The following is a 24,446-nucleotide window of genomic DNA, read 5'->3' as shown; positions in this document are numbered from 1 at the left end:
AGCCTAATAAAGGCGACAATCTTGACAGGGCATTTTGAGGGTAAGGCTGTTCTTATTCCTCGCATTCCCATGATTCCAACGGATCTGCCTTTTCAATTTAAAAGATTGCAATTCCCAATTCGATTAGCATTTGCAATCACCATTAACAAAGCTTAAGGTCAATCATTAGAAAAATGTGGTATAGATCTTAATACTGATTGTTTTTCCCATGGACAATTGTACGTTGCATGTTCGAGGGTCGGTAAACCTGACAATTTATTTATATGCAGCGACAATTGGACAGCGAAGAATGTTGTATATTCGCAAGTTTTACGCAGTTAATTTGTATTGTATCCATCTATCTATCTATCTATATAAAAACGAGTTGTGTGTATGCATGTTTGTTTGTAAAAAGAGCGTTTGCATATGACGTCATTATTAGTGCATACGGCTTTGTATATGCACAGACAATGGGAAAGCCAAGAATGTTGTATATTCGCAATTTTTATGTAGTTTAACTCCTGCAGACGAAATGAATGCTTGCCTGAAAAATTCTAATTTATGGGCACACGTAAAAATATTAAAATTAACTACAAATATGCGTGTCCGATTGCAAAACGATGATTCTGGTCAAACATTTTCAGATCAATTGCTGGCAATTGGAAACGGAAAGCTTCCAGTAGTGGGAAAGCCAAAAATGTTGTATATTCGCAATTTTTACGTAGTTTGAAACACATATATAAATCTATCTATATTCACAGGTGGGACACAGGGACACAACTACAATGGCGCGTAACTAATATGGCGCGTAACGACTTACGCGCGCGGGGGGGCTTGGGGGGGCGCGAAGCGCCCCACCAACTAGGTGTTGAGGTGGCGCGAAGCGCCACCCCAACAGCTAGTATATATATATATATATATATATATATATATATATATATATATATATATATATATATATATATATATATATATATATATATATATATATATATATATATATATATATATATATATATATATATTAGATAGGCTGTGAAGTATTAATTTTTGTCCATTCTAAGTTTCAACTTCGCTCTTTACTTCCCTCGGAAAATTTTATTTGTTTATAATTAATTTAATTAACGACCAATTTGATTGACTTCACTGACCGGACTAGTTTTTTTTTTGGTGTTTTTAGCATTATTAAGAGCTGGCCACTTATTGGATGAATATTTGTAGTACCATTTTACGTCATATTAAATTCCATATTAGTATTACATACGATGTTTATTAAGAAAGATCGAACTCTAAATAAATTAATTTAAAAACAAAGTTTTTCTAAGGGAAGTAAAGAGCAAAGTCGAAACTTAAAACGAACACAAATTATTACTTCACAGCCTATCTAACATACCATACACCCCAAGAGTTATGTGAAGAAATATTAGTAAACAAAGGCCTACCTTAGCCTCGATCAATGCATTTGCGCGCTAGCTGATCAAGACATGAAAAGAATAAAACAAATAAATTTTATTTACAAATATTTTTGTACAAACAGCCCATTTATTCGCATTCACTCCATCACAAGAAATATAATTTCTCAAAAAAATATATATATTTTGACGCATTAAAAAATCTAAATAAATTATTTTCTAGTAAATCCGTCACCAGTAGGGTCTAGGATCCAGGGGTAATGGTTGGGACATTCCATGCAGGTATGAAGACGAAGGATCTCTCCTGGTAGTTCTCTGGTGGTAAGGGGACATGCGTTTGGAAGGGAACAGAATGGCTGTCCTTTGATATCGCATTTTTCTTTCCATTCAGCAAAGTCACGGAGAGCAGTGAGTTCAGTTGGGTTTTGCATCCATTGAATAACCTATAAGAAAATATAAATAAATTACAAAATGAATTTTGAGGAGTAGAAAGAACTGATAAGGTTAGTTTCTCATGTTTGACCTGAGCGATGTATTCTTAGTTAATCTTTTTTCTTTTTTTCACAGATGCACTACACTATTTGCGTATACATGGACCACTTTGGTAACTAAAATTCAAACTTTATCTATCCATAGCTTATACAAAATTATAAATGTAAAATTAAATATTTGATAAAATGTCGGCTGACATTTTACACGAAAGGTGTCACTTTTAGACTGCTTACAGAAGAGATCTTCTAACTCCTCCACTGTAGATAAGAATAGCTAGTTATGTGACGAAATATTTTCAATTCTTCTTCTGTATGAGAAATTTGAGTTTTTTTTTTCTACGTAATTTATAGACCATAGCACACGGGAGAGAACAAGCTTTCATGATTTAGTTTGGATGTAATGGAAATTAAAACCCTGCCATAAGAAGCATATCAGTGCCTAAAGTACCATAAATAAATAAAAATGTTTAGGAGGTAGCATCACAACCAAATTAAGTTTCTTGATGTTTTTTTTTATTGGGGGGGGGGAGAGGAGCTAATTTAAAATATTTACAGCCAAGTTGATTTTTTCTGTTGCACATAATAAATCGACTATTTACTTGACGAATGAAAGCTCTTAAGCCGAACTAGCCAGACATGACAATAAACAACAAAGAGAGATAAAACTCCACAAAAAAAACTCAAACGAGACTGCGGCCAGTAGAGAGGACAGACTAAAATAACGCGGATATTCCGCCTGTATCAAGGCGATACAGATATATCCGCGTTATTTTAGTCTTTTCTCTCTACTGGCCGCAGTCTCGTTTGAGTTTTTTTACTTGTGGAGTTTTATCTCTCTTTGTTGTTTATTAATATTTACTTGTGGTCATTAAAGCTAAGCCTCCAGTTCCAAGGCCTAATGAAAATTGAAGCAACTGTGGCTACGAGAAGCAAAGACAATTAAATTATTAATTGCACTAAAATTAAAAATGCACTAACTCTGAAGTAGAACATTATTCTTTCAATTCAAGTTTAATTGAAAGCCCAATACACTTTTTAGTAGGCTAGACGTTGCGACAACGAGGATTTAAGAACTCCCCAAAACCCAAAAACAACCTAAACTCAGTTGGCTTTTATTTTGGGTTTTTATGAGATTATGTAGGTTTTACCGCTTTTATTACAGATTTAAGATTTTTTATAATTTTATTATTTTTACGAATGCAGTTTATATAAGATGTATTGGGAGACACTGCCTCTGTCCATTGTTATTTGCGTTGGGTGAGACATATGGAAAATCACTTGTTTCGATTCTTAATTCTTCAGATGATATATTACTTTTTGGTCACGTTTGTAGCAAGAATGACTAATTTTTTAGACTCTACATACAACTTTATTTCCAGAGCGTCCATCTTCTAACTTATTGGGGCGCCTCATCATTTCTCAAAATGGTGGAATCCGCAAAAAACAAAAAATCACTTGCTTTTACATCCCACTACGTTTAGTCGAGAACCGATGAACTCAAAAGGTAAGGTAAGTATCCCAATGATAAGAAATTAGGTCCCTTTTTCCTCCACGTGTCAAATCATGTTTGAAGACCCTAAATGCACCACTAGAAAAATAGTTCTGAACAACAAATTTTAGTTAGTTTAGTTTTTTAGTTTTAAGTTTAGTTAAATCTGCTAACCACCTGGTTCAAATATGCAAATGATACGAATCTGGGAAGGCTTCTCTTTCCCTATATAATTTGGAGTAGGGCTCCACTATTTTTGTACTCCAGATATGTGCAAACGCAAAATTTCTGGAGATTAGATCAAAATGACAGTTTCATGATTCAAAATAAATCAGAATTTGAGATTTACTCAGTTGTTTTCTAGAAATCGAGAAGAAAGTTTCGAGGCGATAATTCCATTTTCTACGCGACTCCAACGTTGAAGAATGACTACGAATCATTCTTTCTGAGCTTAAATTGTGTTGTTATCTTATAAATCAGTTGCTAGAAAAAAGTAGCATGCTAGAAAAAAACTTTCATTTTTGATAAATTAAAGGAAATTTGAAAACTTCGGAGGGACTTTTCCTCGGTTTTCCGATTTCCAGATAAAAAAAAAGTTTCAAAGTTGTATCTTTCCATTTCCCGAACAAAAAGTTGATAAAGAAATAGAAATATACGATGACAATAGTGCTGCCTCATAGCATAAAAATTACCTGGAGATTAGTGACAAAGTAGACATCATTTCTGCCATTCAACATTTCATCAATAAAGTCAATCAAAGCATTTTTGAGGTCTTTCTTGCTCTTCAACCACGAAGCACCAAAATGGAGACCAAGAGGAGCTCGGTTGGTGCTATAGTGACGATCAAAGTTATGACGGAGGAACCGTCCAAATTGTTCACCAGTTTGAATGTTTGTGCAGGAGTCGACCATATGGCAACCTAGAATAAATATATATTAATGGGACAATTATTGGCTCCTACTGAAACCAAATAAGACTAATCTAGTTAAGGCATATATGGGGAGGGGTTTTCATGCGTCCCTTAATTTGCCTATTTTTCATAATTTTGAATATTTTCCCTCCTCTGTGCATGTGCCTGACCTAGTCATCATGCTGAAAAGATGCAGTCTATTCCTTAGGGACATTTTGACAGAAATCTTTTTTGGTATGGGTTTTTAACGTCAATAAAGACTTTGATTTGTTAAAAAAAAAATTAAAAATGAAGTATCATAAACAACAATAGAAATAGTGAAAGGAAAGGCTTATAAAATAGGAAGTGAAAATACAAATAAGTAGAAGTATCGACAAGATAGGGTAGAAATATGAAAGAAGTACAATCAGAAAAGAAAGGAGTAAATCTAAAAAAGTAAATCAAGATAAGGTTGACTTATAACAAGAATCACATAATATCATAATCTACTGATTTGTTTTTCTTTTTTAGGTGACTTCAACGGATATACAAAAGTTGAACAGGAGGCTTCTCGCGTATTATGCCTGAGAGCTTTGCGATTAGATAATTTGAGGATTCAGGGTACGCCATAGCAGACGAGTAGAGACTATCTGTTATGGAAGAATAAATAGGGAGGTAAGCTTTTGGAGTTTTGTAGTAAGTATATTTTAGTTATTTTGAATAGAGGAAAGGAATAAATGAAAAACAAGGAAAACAAAGTTCATTATTTGGTTGCAAGTGAGTGACTTTTCTGTTGTGCACAGATTGGGAGTTTATGTGACGTTTGGTTCAGACCCCTTGTCATAAAGTGACTATGTGGGATCAGAAGATCAATGAATAGGCTAAAAGAAAATATGCCAAGAGTGGTGACACAAAAATAATTGACAGCTTAAAATAGACCAGGATAATAATGAAAAACCTTACTTAGGAGAGCTCAGAAAAAGAAATCCCACAATCTGGAGAAGATTGTCATTTAGAACCATCTCTCACATAGCTGCGTGATATTGTATGTGATTCAGGGAATGACTAAGCTAGGTTATAGCGGTAAGAGCAGGCCTAATGACGATTTTTATCATGAGTAGCACGAGGACTGCAGAAACTTTGAATAAAGAAATCAATATGTAAACTACTTAAGATAAAGAATAATAAGTACAGATGAGAAAAAGGCCGAAAGATTAAGAAGACATATAGTAAGGCAAATTCTAGAGAATTTTAGAAGCTGGTAACGAAGCCCGGTTTCAGGCTCTCGCAATGAGGGAGAAGTCCCCCTCAATTAAAGTTGGCTCAAAATTTGAAAGACAGACATGAAGAAGCTGGAATTATGGGACTATTGGCGGAGAAATTATCACGTCTGGGTGCATCTATTGATCTACTATGAATGACGACGATTCAAGGTTTATTATGAAGATAAATGGGAGTGAAATAGGGAAATTTGTTAAGCAAGATTTTAAATATCACCTATGCTATCTTCTTTGCCTTTTAATTATATGAAATTTACAAACCCTAGACCTGTTGTAAAAATATCAGGCAATTCTGATAACTCTTATTTTTCTAAATGACAGAGAATGGGTAACGAAAGCTAGTATTGACCAGCAGACTATTAGATTTGACCCACGATTCTTAGGTTATGAAGTATTTAATACTAAATGCTGATAAGTAACCTGTTGTACCGTTTGGTGACAGGGTGAGACTTGTTTTAAAGCTCAAAGTCATAACAGTACTTACTTGTCAGCAAAGTTTTAATAAGAAGGAATTAAAGTGGATAATTTCAAAAAGGGAATTTTTTTAGCATTTGGTGATAAAAAAAAATATTTGGTAAGGGTGAGGTCAAAGCTGGTTCTGACTTATCGCCCAATAAAAAAAAGGGGAAGAATGATGAAGGGGAGAAATGGGTGAATATTCATATAAATATTTCTGAGGAAAAGTTAAAAGGTTGGTCGGTTACACACAGCAGCCATTTTTTAATACTTATTTATTCTGTTTGAGTAAGGCTGCATATTCGTTTTTAAATATTATTGTTCTGCGAATGTTTGTATAAACTACAGTCCCCTAAAATCTTGATTTAGTAAGTAAAATATCATATGAAAAAAAAGAAATAAAAATAATCTATGATCAATGATTCTTACCTGGGAGAGATTCGTCGAAAGTTGGGTCATCTCTTCTATCAAGCTCGTTGACAGCCATCTCCCAAACTGGATGGGACCTTGATGGACAATTGGCATTACCATGGCAAGCATGTGGCATACGGAAATACAAGGTGTACGGCCAAATGGGAACGCGACTAAGTGGAGCAGTGATGGAGGAGTCGTAGACAAAGAATTGATCAGCCATCATATCAAATTGCTTGTTGCCACCAGTACGGAGGAAAGGGGCACGAACACCAATGATAGAACCATCGGAGATGTTGGCAAAGCGCTCGATGATAAGCCTAAAATAAAATGAAAAAATACAAAAAACGTGCCTAATGCATAGATTTGAGTTTGAAACTGTTACAGAAATTTGGTATAAATTAAAAATTCTAACATGTTACTGCTAGAAAAACGAAATAAAACAAAATGTTTATTTTCCTTGGAAATATATCCAAAAAACTGTCTGTTTAATCACGATTGTTTTATATTAGGTAAATTCGGTGATGTATATTTGGCGAAGTATATTCGGTGACCTTAAGAGGATGAGTGATGTGGGTGGCTTTAAAACCTACGCCTATGGATATATTCTCTCACCAAATTTGTCAATCGCGCTAATTGCTGGACAATGCCCTACATACACTCAGAACCGGACTTTTTAAAGCAAAATACAAAATTTTCTTGTCTTAGGAATATGTAAATGAGCATAAAGTAAGTTGTAAGACTAACATGTGTCTAGTAAAAAATACATAATATTTGTAATCTTTTAGAGCTGAAAAAAAAATCGCAACTTGTATTGTTCCTTTCGTCTGGCTGTAATACAAGTTTACTCATCTCAAAAAGGTTTAGCCAAAATTTGTATTACACATAAAACTTTAATGCCATCTAAAGAAAAAAGAATGCAGAAGAAAATCGTGCTCCGATGTATTTTCTATAAACCTTATGTAAGGTTCTTTATAAACCCATCTAACGGATTTTTTGCGCTCAACTAGCATGTCAAGTCAAATTGTCTTTCGAATGCTTAGTGCCTGCAGCAACGCCCAAATTCCCTCAATCAAACACAAAACATGACAATAGATGGATTAAAAAAATATTCTCAATTTCAAGCTTTTTCTCAAATCAGAATTTATACTTTAGGATTAGTTACAAATATAGTATGTTTAATGCTACTGGTGCTAAAAGAATTTTCATTCGAGTACAAGCTGATATAGTCATGTTATTTTTAACTGGCTGTCAATATCAACCTTCTTCTCTTTGCAGGTTGTTTCTGTTCTTTTAAGTTATCTGTCCCGTTAATTTTAAGTTATCTGTTCTTTTAAAGAATATCTGTTCTTCTCTGTACCTTCTTGCAAAACGTTTTTTACACACAATTTCTGCACAAAATGTCGGAAACCATGCATTTGCCTGAGTTACAACCTTTTGCAGATTCAAAAGTAGAAAATTCATTTTGCCATATAAAATAAATAGTAAATCACACCGCAAAATCAAAAATTACACAAAGCCTTGACCAGATTGGTTTCTGAAAGGCTCAAACAGGATTTCCAAAAACCCTACAGTTCTGTTTTTCTTCTCGTCAAACTGAGTACAAAGGCTCTATGCAAAACCCTCAATTTGCTCAAAAGACAATAATTTTTCTTAATCAAGAAACAATATCCTTGAACATGTTTCTCCCGAGGAATTTAGCTCCAACAGTTGGCTAATCATAGAAGAACGAGAGATATTACCTTCCACCAGCCATCTCGGCAAGCCAATCATCATAACTTCCATCAGTCCAGTACTTGGCACTTTCTTTGTTGGTGACTGAAAAAACACCGATCTCATGCCCTCGACGATGGAAATCTTGAACAGCAGAATAGTTGGTATATTTATGAGAAACAAAGAAAGTTCCTTTGATTTGGCAACCGTTTGGATTTTGACGTACACCATTAAAGATTTCTTCATACAAGTCAATGTTGTCGACGTTCATAGCGCCATTGAAAGTAAGAGTAATCATTTGAGGAATCTGAAAAAAAGTGAATTTTAGGCGATTGAATAGACAACAGTTTACACAGGCGTCTAACTACGCAGGTTTGTGTGCAATTCTTTTCTTTAGGGAGAAGTGAGTAAAATATTTTTTTTTCATTTTGAAAAGAAAAACATTTTAATTTGAACTCAAAGTCTAGGCGATTCCAGGGGAGGGAGTCAGAGCCTAGTTCTGTATCTCTACATGACTAGGAGCATACTTTAGCCATAAAATCTGGCATTAGTCATGGTTGTAGCGGCAGCTGCAACCTAGTAAAGAGCGAACAACAACCCATAGTAGCCAAAAGTTGAAAAAAAAACCGTTTAGAAAAAACAGAAGTTTTTGAGGGAAGCAAAGAGTGAAGTCGATACTTAAAACGAACAGAAATTACTGCTTCACAGTCTATCTAACATAATATCAATAAAACAAGTAAAAATAAAGCAAATAATCATATTTCCTTATGTTTGTATGATTATAGAAAACTAGCGCTTTAATGAAACATAAAACAATATAGGAGTTTGGGTACAGTAAAAGCAACCCGAATAAGAATACTTTTTACAGTATAAAAATAAAGCATTTTAGGATTGTTGCTTATTTTTCTTTTCGTTTAAATTAGTAACAAATCTGCACACTGGTTCAGTCCAATAATTGCTCTCGCTTAGGTTCTGAAAAGGACATTTCACGATTAATTTGTTGACAAGTTCAAAGTGAAACCATATTGATAGAACTAGGACTATAGACTAGCTTTAAAATTTTTACCATAACTTGAAATTTTTTGTTGCATCTGAGAGAAATTGCCAGACTTTCGGAGCTCATATTATGGCTTGTTTGATCTTCATTTTGAGTAATGCTAAAGCGTATTTCTTACAATTTAAGATTGCTTATTACTCATTATTGGTATTATAGCTGGTGAGACTATGTCACCTGATAAATCAATCCTTGAATATTGGATTGATAAATCAATCCAATATTTCTGCATGCTGTTCTGTGGCTTTCCCGCTATTAATAAATTATTTATTTTTATGCTTGTCTTTCTAAAAATAACTTTAATTATTGAAAGTTACTGATATCACAACTGATGTAAGACTATGAAAAGCTTTATAGATAAGGTTGTTGTTGTCAAGCTACGTACTCACTCTTAACTAATAAATCAACATTCTTGTTTTTATACTTGGGTTTTGTGTTTTCAGTAAAGCGCTAGTTTTCCATAATCATACAAACATAAGGAAGTATTATTATTTGGTTTATCTGTACTAGTTTTATTGATATGTGTTAGATAGACTATGAAGCAATAATTTTTGTTCGTTTTAAGCTTCGAGTTTGCTCTTTACTTCCTTACAAAAAATTTAGTTTTTTAAAACTAATAACTACAAGAGCCTTATCCTAAGCCGTTGTTGTTCATTGCAGGCTCATTTGTGTAAGTCTGGATTAGTTCAAAAAAGTCTGGTTGTTAAGGCCGTATTTGTGTATTTCAGCAAGTTTAAACTCCTTTAAACAAAAATTGCGCCTATGCCTACTTGATCAAAGCGCCTTGCAATTACGGCCGTCACAAGTCAACGCGACGTTCAATAAACATAGTCTAGACATTAATTACGCTTAATGGTTTTATCACCAAAATCAAAATCTATAAACGTATACTTGAAAATCTGATGGATATATTAAAAAGTGTCTATTAATCATCTTTTTTGAATTGGTCGTTTTATGCACTTCCTTAAATTGGCATCTAAGTCCTACATCTGCTGGTCTTGCCAATGGTACTAATTGTACGCAGACTGAGAACGATGTGGTATATCGAGCTCCAATTTTAAAAAATCAAAACAACACATTTGATTTTGATTTTAGCTGACTAGTTTGAAAAGGGTGAAATAACAGAACCTATCAACAAAGTTTTTCTAATCCATTAAATAGCTTCGGAACTATGTTTCTTGAAGCCTTTATAGCATAGTCAGCCGAAAGACCCGCGGAAAAGAGAAAAAAAGCCCCAGCAACCTTTACTCTTCTGCGAGGACCAAATGGATTCCATGGCGCCAGCTTCCCAACCGGAAATTAGAAGTATCCCTTTCGATACACCAGCAGTGAGCCAAAGAGAATGTACTCTCTTGTGATGATCGGAAAGAAACTGAACTCGGAATGCAAAAGTGCTTTTGAGAAATTTTCACTTTCTGGTACAGCTACCCATTGTTTAATCTTGCGCGATTAGCTAGGTAGTACGAACATTACCAATTGCATAAAGTAATGTTTAAAACAAACTTGGATCTCAGTTATTAATTTGATCCAATAAATTGTAAATGATATTTTTCTAATACTATTTACTCTCAGATTCCAAGCATATATATTTATTACGCTTTAACGCTTAAAATTTGAACTTTGATATAAGATTACTAAAGAAAAAATAGCTGTAAACTTACTTTGATTGTGATATTGTTTGAACGTTTTTGATAACGCCGTGTACCAATTTATTTTGTTTATGCGTTTCCTATGTCTTTATTTCTCTCTTGTAAATTTTCGTTTACTATTTGGATCAAATTTTGTTCCAAAAATTTTAAAATTGAAAGTTTCGAACAGAAAAGAGCAAAATCATATCTTCTAAAAATTATTTCTGTTTGATTTTGGTACCTTTGAGAATTTTCATTTGTAACCTCAGACGTTACTAATCGATGCAGTGTCCGACAATGACATTCGCAGACACATCTATCTCAACTTTCAGAAAGTTTACACGATACTTTGCATGGCCGAGTGATTTAAAATAATTCAAGAGCTGAAAACATACTATAATTTTTATATGTATTCTTGCTTTCTTCAATTTTTCGATTGATACGGACAATTTTGCAAATTCGCTCTTTTTTCTTTTTTATATTTTACTTTCTTTTAATCTTGCATAATCAATCATTCCAAAACTAATAAGGTTCATTAGAAAAGAACATAAAAAAACACTTGAAAAACTGTTTTTTTTTTTTTTTAGAAATTATTTATGTTTGATTTCGATGTTATGAAAGAGATTTTGTCCTTTTTTTAATATTAGTAATAAAACTAACACGAGGCTATTCATTATATATCAATCCGTTTTTATATATTTACCTGTGTAATTTCTAATTCTCCTGGCACTCTGGTTCCGTCGGGTGAGCAGTAGCAATCTGGCAGTACACATTGAGAGCTATCACACTCTGGTGCTCTGTTAGGATCCATGTCAACAGAGCAAGCGTTCTCATCTGAGCCATCCGCACAGTCAGGTTTATCATCGCAGAACAGAGCCTTGTCAATACAATCACCGCTGCCACAAGCTAGTTTACCATCTGGACAAATTGGCTCATCTGTCTTCAATTTGGGCAAAACTTTTCTGGGTCCTATAAGTTATAGTACATATTAGACAACAATAACAAAAAGTACATGGCCGAAAGCAATATAATACATTAAGAACTTAAAAACATGAGATTGAGTCCGCAAAAAGATCATACCGAGTTCGTGATAGCCCCCCCCCCCCCCATGATTCCGAAATTACCTTTCTGGGTATATCCACTGAAGAAAAACCGCTGTACTTTCTTTGTCAAAGATTTGAAAAAAATACTTTCCCCTCCTTGATTAAAAAAATTGCCCCTCCCTCAATTTTCGTGAATTTGCACCATTATTCTACGGAATCTGACCTATCCAAATACAGGTTAGTGCAAATTCATGACAATTAGGGAACATTTGAGCCTTAGCTTTGCCTTAAGAAATGCTTTGCCTTAAGCCAATCTGACAAAACTCTATATTTCATCTGGGACATCATTTCGATGGGACGGGGAGTCATGGCCTTTCCCTGGCTTCTGAGGAAAGGCAGAAGATTTTTGGAGTCAACTTAAAGTCAATACCTGCGCCTTGTCCCTCCCTAAGTTTTTTTTCTTCTGAACGATGACCATGCCTTTTATTTTAATTATAGCAAATCTAGAATTTGCTACAGGAAATGTAGCGAATTATGACAATAGATACGGCACTTGACTCTTATAGTCCAAACTGAAGGAGCTGATCCGCTTCATGGCCCTTCACCCAGGAAGTGGAATCCAGAAAGGGCCGGTCATCTATTGAAATTGCTTTTGCATTTTCTTTCTGCTTATCTTCCCCAGATTTCTCCAAGCACTCATTTAGAGCTGGCTCGACTCTGGCTGAGCTTGTAGAGTCACGCCACTGACCCCCATTCCAAACCAAATAACCGGCCACACCAGAAATCGAACCCCGTCCATCGGTTAAAGGAGTCCAAGTCCAGCGTACCAACCACTCGGCTAGGACGGCAAGCATTATGCTATATGGAATTTAGAATCTTCAAGGTGCCAATACAAAATAGATGAAAAGATTTAAATCACTTGATGTTTTTTTTCAAATTGCCAAATCGGACACCTTAATGCATTGAGTTTCAAGGTTCAAGGAATTCCTTTCACAAAACGTTAGCCAGGCGAATTTTTCATGAGCAATCTCTGCCAAGGCTAACTAATCAGTTGAACGGGTTTGTTTTATCATGGTGGTTTTCTCAGATTTCCATAAACATCTTTTAAAGCAAGGTCGGTATTACCAATGATTAAAAAAAGGACACACCCTTTCTCATTTAATTTTACGTGTAAAACCACATTTCCAGTTTTATCAACTTCTTAAATCTTAGTATTTGTCAAAACTGTATTTTTTTAGTATTTCTAAACTGAATGTTAGGGTGTTACACAAAAGTAGTTGTTGAACAGAATTGTGCTAATACAGCATAGGTTACCCTCAGGATAGTAACTATTTCTAAACCTAAGATCTTAGCTGTAACAATCCCCATTATTAGAACAAGGATGCTACAGGGAAATTGTCAGCAAGGGAGGGGGGTTTCCAACAAATCGATGAGATAGTAAATTAACGCACTTTAAATGTTTTAGTAGGCAGTAACGCACTTTTCAAACAAAATTACTTGGTTTTAAATATATCTGAGGACAAAGGGGGCAAAAATCAATAGCATTGGTCTCAAAGCGAGTTTTTATTATCTCATGTTTCTACAAGGAGAAGAGCGTTTGTCCCTTCTTGTCCTTCCATGGCAGTGTTCATGTATTAATTTGGCGTAACTAAAATGAATGAATGGTCGTTTTATAGGCTCGAACATATAACAGCACAAGTCGCGAATTGTGCAGGAAGAATAATAGATGTTGTTTAGCCTTCTTGTATAATAGACTAAAAGTTGAATAGCTATTTCTTCGGGAACATCTTAGTCTCCCACAACCCCTGGGCAAATTTTGTAAGTTATATAGGTTTTCCGATGTTATTCAAGCACAGAGAGAAGAATTGCTTCCCGGTCAAATTTTCTTTGATATTTCAAAGACAGTAGAACGATCATATGACCGAAACCAAGCTGTATTCAGGAGGAGGGTTACCTAGTTTGACCCCCCCCCCACTCGAGGTTTTTGTCCGACTCCGAAAATCCGAAACTTTTTGTCCGAATCCGAAACTTTGATAGTCACTAATGTTTTGCTATTTTTTTGTAAATTCCTCCCCCCTCAAACAAAATACTGCATACGGCCCTGACATAAAGTTTTTGGAATTAGCTCAAACATATATTACCAAAAACCTCTGAAAGTTTCATTGACTTAAGGCCGTGCGGTATTCATAACGGATCACCCTATCTCATCTATCATAAAATTTTTAGTTGGTGTGGCAAAACTATTTAGAATTGATTGTGTGATCCTGACATAACTTGTAGAAAATATAACAATTCAAAATAGGGATGAAACCTTTTAATTGACAGTGAAACAAATGTAAACAATTTTAACTGGACCGAACATGTATACAGTGTCCATTATCAGCATTAAAACTGCTGATGAATTTTACTGCTGATCATGGACACTGTATATGTTCTCGAAATATCCAGTTAAAAAAATTTATATTTGTTTCACTGTCAATTAATCCATATAATCCCTATTTTGAACTGTTATATTTTCGTCATGGAAAGGCAGTGTGGTCTTCGAAGCTATCTACATAACTTGTGTTATGTCTCTACAAGCTCTACTTGTAGAGCTTTCATAATATATCCGAATAAACAACAGAAAACTAAAAGCTGACGCCTAGTTTCTTGGAAATCTTAGAAAAACCCTTCAATTCCTCCGATTTTGTGCCGGAGGAAAGAGATGTTCAGTTTTAATGAAACTTACATATCAGAAAGTTTGAATATTGCTCTTTCAAATAAACGGAGTAGGTTTTTCTTTTTAAAGTTCAAGGAGTTCCAAAAGTACTTTAACATACTTGACAAGACAACTCAAATTTCATATGGCTCAAACAAAAAAAATCTCATTGAACCTTGGGAGTTCACTGTGATGCTGCTCAATTTGATGGACAAGTTTGCTGACAAAAGGGACGGAAAATTTAATTGTCTTTTCAAACAAATTTCATAGTCAACCCGTAGATTCTCAATAGCTCTCAATGATGGCTAGTCCCCCAGGAGAATTCGCTGACGGTTCCTATGTCATTGAGGCGGTCAGCCGACAAGACCGGAAGGCTGAGAATCGGAACATGATTTTAAAGTGCCGCATAGCTTTAACTCAGCTATTTATATTTACAATATTAAAGAAAGCTTCTTTCGTGCTGGAAAGCGCTTGAATACCCTAAATGTTCTCAAGTCTTTTTTATTTGTCACTTATGTTGCCGATTATGCTGGGTTTTCCCGGGTCTGACGGGGATTTGTGTGCAAATCAATTGAAATTTCTATTTTTAAATTCTCAGTTGCATGTAGCATGCATGCCAACGAAACAGTTTGTGTTTTGTGAGCCGAAATCGGTGAGTTGTAAATTGATCGTCAAATAGTTTTGATCGCATAAAAAAAAAAAAAAAATCCAGTAACCCTAACTTCCAGATATAGCAATTCGTGGAAAAACACTACTCTAATTGCGCAGTTAATTTTCAGGGAAAAGGATCCCTTGCTAAAGTTACCCCGCTCTTTACGCTAAAGTTTGGCTCTTTCTCACAACTCTACTTAAAAAAAAAACTATAAAAACAAAAACAATTAGTTGTAGTAAGGAGCGGTAACGGAAAGTGTAACTATTGGTGTAGTGGTAACGCTCCTTATAACAGTTCGTTGCCACAAGCTGTTTGATAAAAGAAGATTGCTTCACAAAAAGGGGAAGAATAAACAGCTATTCAGAAAAGGGTGGTGGTAATTTTTTTAAGAAACGAGAGCTTATCTTTGCACCGAACCCCACATGTAGACAACCAGCCTCATCTGTAGTGGTGCCAGCTGCAGTATTATAGCAATAGTTACATGAAGTTTCAAAGGACAGACAGTTTCCAACAACTAACATTCACCAAAAAATAGTATGCTCTTTCTATTAAATTATCTATGCTTGTTCTCTATACTTGCTATGTTTATCTATACTTACTTTCCAGTTTATCACAATTGGTGACTTTTCCTTTCCAGTCACAGGTCTGTCTGTCGATGTCGAAAGCAAGACCAGCAGGACATTTAACAAAGGCTAAACGGATAGCACCCACTATGCCAGCTCTGTCACACCTGCAAAATAAAAAAATTATCAATGTGGACAAGCTAATTAAAACTATATAACTTTATGTAAGTTATATTCTTCTTCTTCTTGTTTGGATTTTTATGGAGACGCTTTCGCATAATCTAATCACCAGAATCAAATTCTGGGATCCGTGGTGCGGTGAAGCTACAGATTGTCTCATTAGATATGGTCCACGCAGAAACTTAAAAAGGGTGGACTGAACAAGCGTTGGCTTCGCCAGACTTTACGATGTAACAAATATCTACTCAGCACTAGCCATTTCACTTTAATATTTTAACTACAAGGTAATCTCACAAAAAAAAAATCTTGAATTTTGTAAAATTCCCAGGGTAGCCTATCTGCATATTAGGTATGTGGGTAGGAGAAGAAGTCCAGAAAATCCCTCCTCTTGATCTCATTACTATAGATTTACACCCAAAAACCCCAAGAATTTAATATAATTCACCTTTTTTCTGTTGTCAAGAATAAACCCCATTCCCCCCATTTTACTTTCTACATGCGTGGTAAGAAAAACTAATTATCAAAGAATCTTTTCCAGTAGTATTTTCTTACTTTTTTCGATTTTTTCTTAAGATTAGTCTCTTAAGATGTTCGGGAAAATATCTAGAATATTCATAAGTAGGAAGGATGAGGTAGAATTCTCCAAACATTGTTACATAGGACCCCCAGGGAAATTTTGTAAAATGCAAACCTTACGACACGCTTACTAATCCAGTGGCTTTGAAAATCTTCTAATGCCTTCTCTCCCCAAAACTATAAAATTTTTGTTTCGACTTTACCTCAGGGGTAAAATTTCAGATTGAAACTTTAGTTTCTTCTTATTTTTCAAAACATATCTAACCACGTTACAGGCAAGAAATTTGAATCTAAAATCCCCAGAATTTTAACCCCCCATGATACAAATCACATATATCACTTTTCTTGTAAAAGAAAACATCAAGCTCTTTGGGTCCCCTGGCAATACAAATGCTGTGGTCTTATACTCAAGTTTTACCCCCTTCTCCCAAAAACTTGCGTGGTAAATAGCGACGAAGACCATACTGCCTTTCCATCACAAACACCAAAAAACAAGAAGAACAATAGGGAATTTCTCAAGACGGTGGGAAACAAATTAGAATGAATATTTCGGCTCTATGTCCAAGGGCATCCTCTTTTATTTATTAATAATACAATTAACCGTAGAGTGAAAAGACACTCCCATAAAATCAACGATAATTTACCATGTGAGAATCCCGATAAGTCCCAAAACATAATTTACCTCACATATATCCCAAAAATCACTAGAAATCTTAAAAAAGTATGCACACAAAATAACCTGTATGTTGTGTTTACCAATAATTTGAAAATCATAAATCTCCTAAATTCTCCAGCCATGTTTTTGAAAATTCTAGCCACAAAATACTTTTTGAAGAATCTGCCATCATTAGCAATGATCTAGGCATAAAGCAAGTAGTTCGAGAAGCAATTGAAATCAGACTTAGATTAATAATAATTTTTCCTTAAATAGGGATTTAGGAGAATATTCACAAAATGGTCTATACACAAATTTAATTAAAAAAGACCATACGAAATATTAAAAAAAAACAATAGATATTAACACAGAACATGTCACAAATAGACCTATGAGATAAGCAGCGAAAAAAGCTAGGCTGGCATTAACAAGGTGTTTTTAAATCATTTTCTTTCATTTCAATGAATTGCCTCGTTTGTTCACAATTTATTTACCAGTCCCGGTTGAACTTCGCTGAGGTAGGGATGCTGGGACTGTTTTGAAAAACCGTTCATTTTAGTTTTATTGATTTTATCCTCTAGTAAGTGGTTTTTTCTTATTTGTATTGCTGAGGACGGCCCTTTGACATAGGGCTGAAATATTTATTCTAATTTGTTTCCCACTTTCTTGAGAAATTCCCTATTGTTCTTCTTGTTATTTGGTATTTGGAACTTATGTGGTAAATTCCTGCTTTTTTAATAATCCCTAGCTGAAGTTATTATGTCGGAAAAATTTAGACATAACTGATTGATGTAACTATACTCTTGTACTCGAGGAAAAAACTACCTTGTTACAACATGTAAATTATCTTCCAATGCGTGGATACGCACTGGATTTTTCGGATACGCAATTTCCTGTAATCGTACGTATCGTAATTTTTTATAAGCAAATCGAAAGAAATGTTCATTATTTATCATTACCTGACAACTTCTCTGCAGTCGCCTTCGGTAGACAACCTGAAGTATTCATTGGGTGGTCTGTCTTCACAGAGCTGTTCAGATGTTTGTACGATAGCATCTTGACGCTTAGGACGCGTACCTTGTCCGGCCACAAATCCTTCAAGATGTAAAATGAGAATTAGCTTACACAAAAAAAAATATATATAATATAGACAAGTTTCAGAGAATTTTGATACCACAAGACTGCAACAATGCCAATCTAAAAACTCGGATAGGCCAGTGGCACCAATTTGCGGAAACGTAAGGGCGGCAAGGATATTTTTTTTTTTTTTTTTTTTTTTTTGTAATGAGGATACACAAAAATGACCTTCAAAATGTAGGGAGATATTTTTGTAAAAATACAAAAAAGGGCATTTTTCAACCCTTCCCCCCAATTAGAGCCCCTACAATTAGGTCAATTTCCGTTCAAAATAAGGCAAAATTAACTATCTCCTAATTTAGTTACTTCCGCATGAGGTGGAAAAGGGCCCTAATTCCTTATCCACCATTGGCGTCAGTCCATAAGAATTTAGGGGGGATGGGCACTTAAAATTTAAGGGGGGAAAGAAAATTTGTTGTTTTGGGGGGAGCTGCTAAAGTTTGACTTTTTTTCGTAACTACCTACGAACGACTTCTGAAACACAAGGGGCGTTCAGTTATAATAAGAAGCTTTTTTAAAGCACTAAAGAAGTTTAGCATGAAGAGCAAGGGATAGCTGAAAAAAACCTCTCCAACAATTCGTTTATTTTTTAGTTGATACGTCAGTATCTATGCTCAATATAGCTTATATGTAGTTAATTGCAATAGATTTTTTCACTGACAGCCAATGAAAGCCATTCTCTTGCAAAGAACGTTTTTTTAACCATTGCTGCTGTGAGACCCCTTTTATTATTGTATTACTTTATTATGTATTATAGACCCCTTTTATTATATTAATTACTATATTACTTAGGGGTTTTCTTAGAAAAGGGTCTAAACTAGCAAAAAAAAAAAAACAAAAAAAAAACAGGTAATGTCCTTTTTCAACGATTTTCCACCAAAGTTCAACGTATTTTTAATCTAAAAAGCCCTATACACCGAATTTCGAAAAATTTAATTCGGTAGATGGATATAACTGAATCTCAACTATGAAGTAATCGTAAATTTTTTTCTTCCGTTTATATATTAAAATTGTAGGAGATCATCAGATAAATAACGTACAGAAACTAGCATAGAGGACTTAAACCTTAATCAGATTCGACGGTATGTTTATGATCGTTTTATAATTTTAAACGGAACAATTAATAAAAATATATTAATAGCCTATCTGGTACTTATTTATATAGTAAATTAATCCTTACTTAATTTTTGTGGTATATCTAATTGACTTTCACTACCAATACAGTGAAAGTATAAGTTAACGGTAATATTAGTCAACAAACAAGTTTGGTCAATGTACCCAGACGAAGGTCGGAACATTCTTGGTTTTGGGTTACAACGCGCTAAATCTACATCCCTGTATCAGTACATGCGACCCGAAACATAATAACCACTTCTGAAATCTAATCAAAACTTATCAATTTTTCATAATATTTAAAAGGTGAATTGAAAAAAGATGCGTAATATTTGTCTGTTAATGACCTATTGGAGTGAGTTTCTTCCACACCATTACACCAGTAATTGGGAGGTTTATCTGAGAAATATGACTGACTGGGAATACAAATTGTGGGATCAAAGATCAAGCATCACTCTTGCAATTTCAACAGAGCCGTTTCTAGGGTTGGTATGCCCAGAACAAAAGCGCCCCCTCTCGACTGAATATAAGCAAAAAGCCAAATCAAAACGAAAAATTAGGTAAAAGTGGGCAATGCCCCAGTCACAGCACATCCCCTCCAGCTGCAGCACCCGGGGAAGCTTACCCGGTCCCCCCCTAGGAACGGCTCTGACTTCCAATGTCGTTCAAAAAAATTCTATTACGTTTTCTATTTGTTAAAATGGTGTGACGTTTAATGAACAATTTGATCAACAAATGCTGGTAGGAAATTTTGTCTCAAGCATAAAGGGAAAATTACTAGCCTATCAAATTAGTAGTTCTTGTAGGTATTGATTGTGAAGAATTTAAACTGCACGCTGAAACATTGCTAATAATATTTAATTTCTGAATTAATGGAAAGCCCCCTCCCCTTCTAGTGCATTATCTTTCCGCAGCACAGTCGATTGGGTAAAATTCTAATGTAAGACGCTTTTTGCTATTTTAAAAACTATTTCAGTTAGGCGAGCAAGACTTTCATAAGCGCATCCAGAGCCATAAGGATGTCATGAGAAGATATTTTGAAGCATTTACCTCCACTCTTCCTTCCTGTAGAGGGTGTTGACTTTTGATGACCTTTAGCAATGTGTGTTACTCAAGTCAAAATAGATATATGGCTCAAGTATGGCACCGAGAGTGTTTTGAGCCTCATACCTTTGCTAAACCCCAATTTATAAGGTTTCAAGAATTATTAAATTATTGCTTAAATTTAGAAAAAACTTTGATATAGTTAAAATTCTATTGAATGAACAGAAGCTCGCTTTCAAAACTGAAGCCAATTAAAAAGATATTGAAAACACTCAAAATTAAAATAACGCATTTTTTTGTCAAAATTCAGACTGGTAAAAACCCATCATACATACCATCTTCTAAGCTCCAGGAATAAGAAAAAGATAGTCATAGTAGCTTGAAAATACCTTCCAAATGTATATTTTTGGCTCTAGATTTATTCCTGAAAGGTTCATTCACCTTGCTCAACTACTTTCGGATATAGAAGCTCTTAAACTAGAATTTTATTATGCATTGATCTCTGCTTGACAATGCGGGGCCCTGACTCCGATCCCTGTTGCTGCAAGGTTGGACAATAGGCAGGGGTGTAGCTCCAGCATTTTATCAGGGGGAAGAGGGGTCTCCATCTGGAGAGTCAAGGGATATGGGCTATATAATAATTTTTTCTCCCAATTAATCCCTCCTCCCCCCGAAACGACGCCACTAGCAATAGGTTGCTATCTGTCCCTGTGAAAATGACTCGGCAGCCAGAACTTGAGCAATTGTCGAAGCCACACGCGTTATAAATGGCTCAGCAGAAACAAATGGCTCTTGAGGATCTTTATCCTTTTACTCTAGTTCATTAGCCCTAGACTCTATCCAAATTTGCTGGTTTTGTTTTTAAAATTTGTATTACGAGCCAACTGCTGATGAATCAGCAAATGAATAAGCAGATGTTTGAATAACATCTAGAGGTATATCCAAGTAATAGGTATGGGGTATGGGCCCCACAGGGGGGTCATGGCGCCCCTTAGAATTTGGGACTATAAAGTAATTACAAGGAAAACAAAGGAAAGACAGCAGAATAGGAAAAAACCATGGGAAACTTGTGTGTTGCCTCATTGTTGGCTACCTGCCAGTAGCTTTTGACCCTTAATAAGGAAAATATACGTTCTAATTTGTGACTGAGTGGCCCCTTTCTAGGTTTCCATGAACATTTTTTGATTGGTAGGAACAAAAAAAAAAAAAAAAATCAAATTCCTAATAATGAATGGCAAGTAAATAACGATCCTTATCAATAACGGAAATGAAATAAAGGAGCAACATTAAAACTTAAAACGAACAGAAATTATTACGTATATGGGGGGTACTTCTCCAAAACACCTCGCTCTTTACGCTAAAGTTTTTAAGTACTTTCAAAAAAAATCTTATTGTTCTAATTAAGCAAACATATTATTTCAGGAATCGTTCTTAAGGAATTGGGACAGAATTCAAACAGCCGAAAACGGTCAATCATCTTGATCAAAAGCTTCCGTCAATCGATTGACTCAAGCAAGATTGGCCGTGTAGGAACCTGTTTGATGTTTGAGTCAAGCGTTGACGGTGATTGATAGAAAGTTTGAACGATTTAATCATTTTATCAAAAACAGTGCGTTATATTAACTTTGGTCAAGATTGAAGGGTTGACTGAATGGCTGATTGAAGATCGATTAAAACACACGTCAATCAATGACGGAAACTTTCGATTAAAATGATTGACCGTCTAGGGCCTCCTTAAAGGCAAAATATTTGTCTCTAAGCTACATTAACCAAATATGTACGCATACTTCCTAATAACAAAAACTATATGTAAACAATGGGCAAGTTTTAAAAATTATAAACGTTAAACCTTAGGGCGTCATTTTAACACCTTAGTCATTAAACAAAAATTTTTTGTGCTTTGAAAATTCTTTTTTTTTTTCCAATTGCATATTTTCTTTACAAATTTGGACAAAAGCCAAACTTCAGAGTAAAGAGTAAGGAGCTAAGGAAGAGACAGCTCCTTTCATTTAAAGAACAATCTGTTCAAATATGTTTCAAATCTGTCCTGTTGACAAGCTTTTTTTTTCTTATCAATTTCTGATTGTTTTCCAAATCATGCCCAGGCCTAACCAAGATATAATTTAAGGTACTGGTCCCTTAAATCCCTGGTTAATTGTTCTTGAAATGTGTAAATCAATACCTGCATATTGGTTGCTACCATCCTACGTTTAAATTTGAAATTTCAATTTTGGATAAAATTTGAACATACTTAAAAAATCGGCGATTAATAGTACTTTTGGTAAGAAGTCCTTATTAATGCTATTGAATTTCGGCTGGATGAAAAGGAGTATTATTGTTTGTATGAATTAAAATTCTAAAGGATTTTTGATTTTCTACATAACTGAAGCCATCACAACCTCTACAATAGAATTTTCGGTACTTAAGTATTATACGAGAAACACTCGAACCATTACCTGGTTTTCATCCCGGTTAGTTTGTAATTTATAGTGATAGAATTTAGTGTCTGACCATGGATAGCTGTTTCGCTATTCTTTTTTTTTTTTTTTTAATGTCTAAATATCTGGGATTTAAGTTTGAGGGGGAGAATTATCCTGTTTGAAAGAGGTACATTCTGTAAACTATTTTAAGGCATTGGACATTGCGTAAAGACAAGCCTACATCGTTATAATCTACGGAAGTAATAAATAGTTCTGTAATTTTGGTTTTAGTTTGATTGTCTTTTAGTATTAAACGCAAAATAATCAAATATATTTCCAGGAATCCCTGTCGATTTAAATTTAATGCGTTTTGTTTCATTTTACTTGCATTTTATTTACTACTTTTATTTGAGTTTTTCCTAAAAGTGTTTAAAAATAAACTTATTCCTACGATAAAATATCCTGAAATATATTCCCTGTCACCCAACCACCACTCCTATTTTGGCGTCTGTCCCCCCTGGAAAATTTTCTGCAGGGCTCTTGGTGGGGGGGGGGGGGTTACTGGGAAGCATTTAAGGTGAAATTTAATACTGAATTAATTACTTTCTCTGATAGAATACAATAAGAGTTTGTACCTATTGTAGCTTGGCCTAGTTTACAGAGGGAATCATGCAGGGAGATTACCAAAATCGTGTATACAAATTGTTTGAAGCTAAATAAAAAAAAAATACCCAATCTACTGATTTAAAAAGGTTGCTTGATATTGCAGATAAGCTAGGTCTAAGGTATTCTTTTTTTGGAGGTTAGTATATGATTATTTTTTACTCATACAACGAGTAGTTCTATATTAAATTGTGCATTTTGAATCAGTAAACATCAATTTTTCGGAAATTACAAGTTAATCAACAGCCTAAAAAGGATTAATAATTGAAAAACATGCAAAATCTGGATATTTTAAGAGCCCGACCATATATGCAAGCCTCTCAGTTTAAATAATTTCAAGGTCACTTCGGCTTACCTATGACGCAGCATGACAACAAAAGTATAGTCCTCATGCTTAGATGGTTATCCACAAACTAAGATTCTAAACAGCAAATCTGTACGTTATATGCGTCTTATTGCTGACACCTGGGTATAAGCCAATCAAACAGAACTTTCTCTGGTACCCCGGGAGATGCCGCTATGTGTAGAGCAACCTATGGTCGTGCCTTTGGCAAGCCGTGCGAGGTCAAGAAAATGAGTAGCTCTTTTTTCGGGAAGAAATGAAACGTCAAGGAGGATATCTGATTATCAGAATATTAATCAATAAGAGGAAATAGAAGGAAGGGAGTTAAGAAAGAAATAAATATAGTCATTAATTATGTTGCCAGAATTGACAGAATTAATTTGTATGCTAAGCATAGGAATAAGCAGTAGGCTCATGTAAATTGTTTTTATAAATATTGACCATATTCTTCTATGGTGGGCTAAACCCTCAAGGAAATCAAATCTCAATCGGATTGATTGATAAACAATTAAATGCCAAAGATTTTATAATCAAAATAGATATGACACTGATAACAA

The 24,446-nt window shown here is 34.7% G+C and overlaps 1 protein-coding gene and 2 long non-coding RNA genes across 8 annotated transcripts in view; 1 reads left to right on the top strand and 2 right to left on the bottom strand.

Moving 5' to 3' along the window:
• The window catches only part of LOC136037895 (uncharacterized), a 51,865-nt gene that overhangs the window by 15,435 nt on the left and 11,984 nt on the right, over positions 1–24,446 (bottom strand). The window lies entirely within an intron of this gene.
• The window catches only part of LOC136037896 (uncharacterized), a 133,005-nt gene that overhangs the window by 106,801 nt on the left and 1,758 nt on the right, over positions 1–24,446 (top strand). For 2 of the 5 annotated variants that reach the window (XR_010620073.1, XR_010620075.1), the window contains exon 2: positions 4,792–4,956. This is a non-coding gene — a long non-coding RNA (uncharacterized LOC136037896). Of the gene's footprint in view, positions 1–1,798; positions 1,895–3,202; positions 3,392–4,791; positions 4,957–24,446 lie in introns of those variants that run through there. The other 3 variants (XR_010620072.1, XR_010620074.1, XR_010620071.1) reach the window with 3 other exon arrangements.
• On the bottom strand, positions 1,474–24,091 carry LOC136037893 (chitin deacetylase 1-like). Its single transcript, XM_065720748.1, has 8 exons — positions 23,902–24,091; positions 18,129–18,264; positions 15,795–15,925; positions 11,506–11,771; positions 8,150–8,427; positions 6,426–6,727; positions 4,064–4,290; positions 1,474–1,834 (listed from the first exon to the last, which is right to left on the bottom strand). The coding sequence occupies exons 1-8, from the start codon at positions 23,936–23,938 to the stop codon at positions 1,604–1,606; spliced, it is 1,608 nt and encodes a 535-aa protein (XP_065576820.1). The 5' UTR covers positions 23,939–24,091; the 3' UTR covers positions 1,474–1,603.

Source organism: Artemia franciscana, chromosome 17 (assembly GCF_032884065.1).
Source record: "Artemia franciscana chromosome 17, ASM3288406v1, whole genome shotgun sequence".
Taxonomy (NCBI): domain Eukaryota; kingdom Metazoa; phylum Arthropoda; class Branchiopoda; order Anostraca; family Artemiidae; genus Artemia; species Artemia franciscana.
Note: the sequence above shows the minus strand (reverse complement) of the source record. Positions and strands in the feature narration are given on the sequence as shown.